We start from the raw sequence: 5127 nt of genomic DNA on the forward strand, positions 1-5127 counted from the left end.
CAAAAACACACACACACACACACACACACACACACACACACACACACACACACACACACACACACACACACACACACACACACACACACACACCAACCACTGTGTATCCCTGTTTTCATTCCTTTGGGTCAAACCGCAGTGATCTCATCTCTCCATCAGGCAGTTTGTTATGTGTGTGTCCTAATAGCTGCTTCCCTTCCTCTTTGACTCTGTTTGCCTCTGGCAGAATCTCTCTCTCACACACACACGCATGCACACACTCGCACATTCTGTACACTCAGTCTCTCTTCACTGCTGACATACTTCCAATGAGGCTTCCTGTTCTGTCCTCCTATCATGCAATCTTTGCCTGTATCCTCACTAGCATCTCATAGATACACACATGGCATATACACTGAAACAACACACAGACACACTCACACCTATTCTGAGTACTGTGTGTCTGTTAACACCCTGTCAGAGAGCAATGAAAGTGACTTGGGGATACCAGTGCCTCTGGGAAATCCCCTCCGGGGGTCAGGAGCAGCAGCCACTGACCCGCTGTTGCCCTGGGACTTGTCCGGTCCTCTCTCTGCACCTCCCCCTCCTCTCCAATAGCTAATCAAATGTTAAAGAGCTGCCTCATAGGGATGATCCCTTGGATATTTGTGGTGTCTCACAGCTCTGCAGAGCATTTTAGAGCCTCATTGTTTTTATCAATCCCACAAATTCCATCATCCAGTGGTTTTCTTTTGTTGTTGTTTTTTGTTTTGTTTTTTTGGTGAAATAGCTCTCATAAATCACCTGTACACAACCTGCTCGGCACAAAATGGCAAGCACTAAAGTTAGTGATGCACTGGTGGGTAACTTGTCACATTAAACAGCTAAAAAAACAGATATTTTTCTTAGTGGGTGATGGAAAAAGAGCCAGACTCCATATGATGGTAATGTTGCTCCATAACTGCTCGATGTGTTAACAGGCGACTATTTGATTGAACTCGTGCCATATCAGCTTTGATGCTAATAATGTTAAGGAGTGTTTAGATTTATCTGCTGAATGTGGACACAGTTCCTCCTTCCCCAGATGTTTGGCACCCTTTGATTTCCCAGTGTCAGAACAGCAAACAAAAGAAAGTATTTCTTCCTTCCTTCCTCCCTCAGGTCAGTTGATCGAGCGAATCCTGCTCTCCTCCATGCTGAACCCCGGTGAACAGTGGCAGACTTACCGTTACCACGGACGCTCTTTCAGCCTGGAGTACCGACTTCGTTTCCGCTGTCACTCCAACTACTACGGACCCTTCTGCAACAAGTTCTGCCGAGCCCGCGATGACTTCGTCGGCCACTTCAGCTGCGACCAAAGCGGCTCCAAGGTCTGCATGGAGGGCTGGACGGGGCCAGAGTGCAAAATAGGTAAGAAAAGGAACACAAAGGAGTCCACTGGTGTTTCCTCAAAGTTGTGCATTTGTTTGTGTGTGTATGTGTTTTTAAAAATCCAGTATTTGTCTCTATCTCATTCAAATATTAACACATAATCATTTTCTTCCTTCAATCCTCAACAAGACAATGTTTTTGCCAAAAATGCTCCCTTAAATACTAAGTAGGTATTACTGTTACCATCAACAATGGTAACAATTAAGTTATCCAGTAACAGGGGTACAGCATTAGAAAAACAAACCCAGGCTTCATGTTTGCTGCGATGGATTACACTACTAAAGCCTGTACTGGTGGGAAAAAAAACCCTTCAAATTCCTCAACACACAAACATATTTTGTAAACTGCCCAGATCAAAGAAGTCAACTAAAAATATTGGAGTCTGTCTCACACACACCCTGTGCAGGTTTACCAGTTAATCACAGGGTCACAAAGACCCTTACTTCCACTTCAGAATCACTAATAATCTAACACACGTATCTTTGGAGTCTAGCAGGACTTATAAAAAGAAAAAAAATCCCACACAGATACAGGTTAGATCATGCAATCTTGACACAGAAAGGTCCCACCCAGCCAGGAGATACAAACACAGAGCCTTATTGGTGTGAGGCAGAGAACACCCTCCATCACAGTGTCACTCCACAAATGGTGAACTGACCTAACCTGAAGTTAATCAAATTTTTCTTGAGATCGTCTTTGTTTTCCTGTCTAACTTTAGTCTTTGAAACTATTTAAAACTATTATTGTGATAAAGGTTTTGTGGATATGTCATCTAAATATTCACACACAGCTTTAATAGCAATCTACAAGGTGAGAACAGGCCTCATTAATAAGGAATAACCGCACACGTGCTTGTCTTAGTGTTAAAAAGACTTCAGGCCATTACACGGTTGCTCTCTGAAACAGTCCATCAGCAAAGGCACGCTGGCTACCTTCTGTGGTGAGGGTGTGGAGGATTATTTTGTGTGACTCATCAACTGAGCGCCCTCACTCTGTGACCTCGGAGCGCTGCCATCATGTTGCAGCGGTTGAACTGAGTGAATGGAGGAAGCCAGAGTGGAAACCATGGGAACCCTGAAGGACACAGAGCTAGTTTAAGGACATCCTGCAACCCTGCCCATCTCACCCCTTTCTCACTTCATCTGACTTCCTCCTCGACACGACACTGATTGGACTGCAGGAAGGCAGGAAGCTCGCTCTGTTACCCCCTGCAGGTTACTGTTGATGATGAAGTTCAGGGCGTTTTCAGGGTTAATTAAAGGCATTTTTGACCCTGATATGATGTGGCAGATACTCTGACGCCATACACGCGTCTACTCCATAAAAAAACATTGTGTCATGGTATGATTCCAACCGTGTTTTGTTTTTTTGGCTTTGCAGCGGTGTGCAGGCAGGGCTGTCATCAAACCCACGGCTCTTGCGATGTACCTGGAGAATGCAAGTAAGTGTATACTTGTACCGATATAGAAAATTGGAAATATGAAATATTATTTTGACTGTTACAATATAAAAATTGAGTAATGAAAACTTTAGTCAATACCAGAAGATGACAAAAAATGTGATTTTATATGAGCAGGTTAACTTTTTAAACCATACCCTTCAGTCATTCATTCATAAATGGCCAGCCAAATTAATGGGAGTTTTTCTTTTAATATACACTAACCTTATGTTCAAAGCATTCTGGTTGGAACAAACAGCCAATCAGGAGAAAGGTGACTTAAATATGATGAATTGAGGGACTCTACCGAGTTCAATCCAAAAATAATGCACAAAGCTGTAAATACACAAACTTAGATCCCCTGTAAGTCCAGCAGTAGTGTTGCGGGTGTAGATTTAGTGAAGCTATTACATTAGAGGGATCTATTCTCTCTACAGATAAATTAACTTCAGTTGTAAAGTGGGGCTGAATGTACACTATATCTACAAAACCTAAGGGGCCACCTACATTGCATTACACCTGCAGGAGCTGCTTGGCTATGCCATGAAGATCCTGGTGCTCAGTTTTTACACCCAGAAAAAGTCTGGAGCTCTGTTGTTGAGCCAGCTGTAGACTGACTCTACAGCTGGTGACCCCGCTCTGTAACTTTATGTGACTTTCTACTTTGTGACTGAGTCACTGTGCTCCTTAAAAGCTTCCACTTTGCAATAATACCACTTACAGTTGATCGTGGAACAACTAGGAGGGAAGAAATTTCACAACCTGACTTGTTGCAACGACTGCATCCTATTACAGTAACACACTGGAATTCAGTGAGCTCAAAGTTTAAGAGGAGTGGCTCAACACTTTAGTCCATATTGATCTGCACACCAATGAGCTCCCACGTAAGGATTTAATTTGTGCTGTGCAGCATTTTCAAGTAACAGCTTCTTCCACAGAAGATGAAGCAAATAAAATCATCATCGAAACATCCCTATAGCATTTCTATAACTATCATAGCAACAGCAGCTTCATAATACAGATAATGAGATTCGTGGTTGTTCCAATCTGCCTCTCTGCTCATGTCTTCTTCTTCTTTTTCTTTTAGGTGTCAATATGGCTGGAAGGGTCAGCTGTGCGACCAGTGTATGACGTTCCCAGGCTGTGTGTATGGGAGCTGCACTGAACCTTGGCAGTGTGTGTGCGACGTCAACTGGGGAGGACTGCTGTGTGATAAAGGTCCGACATGTGACCCACTCCTTTTCTGTAGTAGAGAAGAAGAAAGTGTTTATGTGCGAGTGAGGGGGTTTCCACCCTTTTTTTTCCAGTATCTCAGATATGCAACTGGAGTCGTTGGTGTTTAGGATACTGCGCTGGCTTGTAGACACACAGAGTGATCAATCACTAGGTAAATTTAACCACACAGCGTAGCAGGCACTATGAAATTAAAACCAAGTAAAAGTTTAGACAGAAACTCTTGGAAAAAGCGAGCCGACTAACTCTCAGCTGTCCAGATTTACTTCTACTCAGTGACCTTTTTGCACAGTTATACAGAATTCATGATTATTAATCTTATTTCTCTTATTTCTTTATGTCATGCTAAAGATACTTACTGTGTCACCTTTTTAAATTTTTGATTGTTTTCTATATATGAACTCGTAGGTTTACAAGAGTTTGGATTCAGCAACACACTGATGGATCCTTTGTTGTCCACAAGAGCTTCCAAAGACTCATTTAACATAAAAACACAGTAGAAGACTACATCATACGTAAAGATGAAAGTGCTCTGCCGTGTATTGTATGTTGACCAATAACTCATCCTGTCTGTGTGGCTCTGAGACAAAGAGAGAGGCATTGTGTGGGCAGTCTTAGTGAGGCGTGGTTCTTCACACTTCTCTCCATGCATGATCTTCTGTATAAGATAAGATAAAAGTCCCCGAGGATTTCAAGCGTCAGTATTTTCCCACCAAACTGTAGCAAAGTTCGCCCAGCATTATCCCAGCATATGACTCCTACCTCTGTCCCAGTGTGGGAGCCTAACCAGTGCCCACGGGACAGCGTATTGTGCAGGAGAAAGGTGATAGCCTTGGGTAAGGTGAACGTGAGCGGGGCTGGGCTGGCTGCTTTTAACTAGGTGGGGTCTTAAGCTGTTTCTGCGCATTCAGAAAGGCTCTGTAAAGAGCTGCAGTGAGACAAAGAGGCCATGGGCACCGAGGAAATGATTAAAGACAATGGAGGAACAAGCCCTGCAGCTACTGGCCTGCACAGTCAGCCCACAGAACAGACCTGGATACACCAGG

The 5127-nt window shown here is 43.4% G+C and overlaps 1 protein-coding gene across 1 annotated transcript in view; it reads left to right on the forward strand.

Annotated features, from left to right (window-relative positions):
• LOC102206305 (protein jagged-1b) overlaps window positions 1–5127 on the forward strand; it is a 60353-nt gene that overhangs the window by 41518 nt on the left and 13708 nt on the right. Inside the window, exons 4-6 of the mRNA XM_005742117.2 lie at window positions 1141–1389; window positions 2791–2851; window positions 3936–4066. Of these exons, the coding sequence (XP_005742174.1) occupies window positions 1141–1389; window positions 2791–2851; window positions 3936–4066 (441 nt within the window). The remainder of the gene's footprint in view (window positions 1–1140; window positions 1390–2790; window positions 2852–3935; window positions 4067–5127) is intronic.

This window comes from Pundamilia nyererei, unplaced genomic scaffold (genome assembly GCF_000239375.1).
Source record: "Pundamilia nyererei isolate P.nyererei 1_Seehausen unplaced genomic scaffold, PunNye1.0 scaffold00117, whole genome shotgun sequence".
Classification (NCBI taxonomy): Eukaryota; Metazoa; Chordata; class Actinopteri; order Cichliformes; family Cichlidae; genus Pundamilia; species Pundamilia nyererei.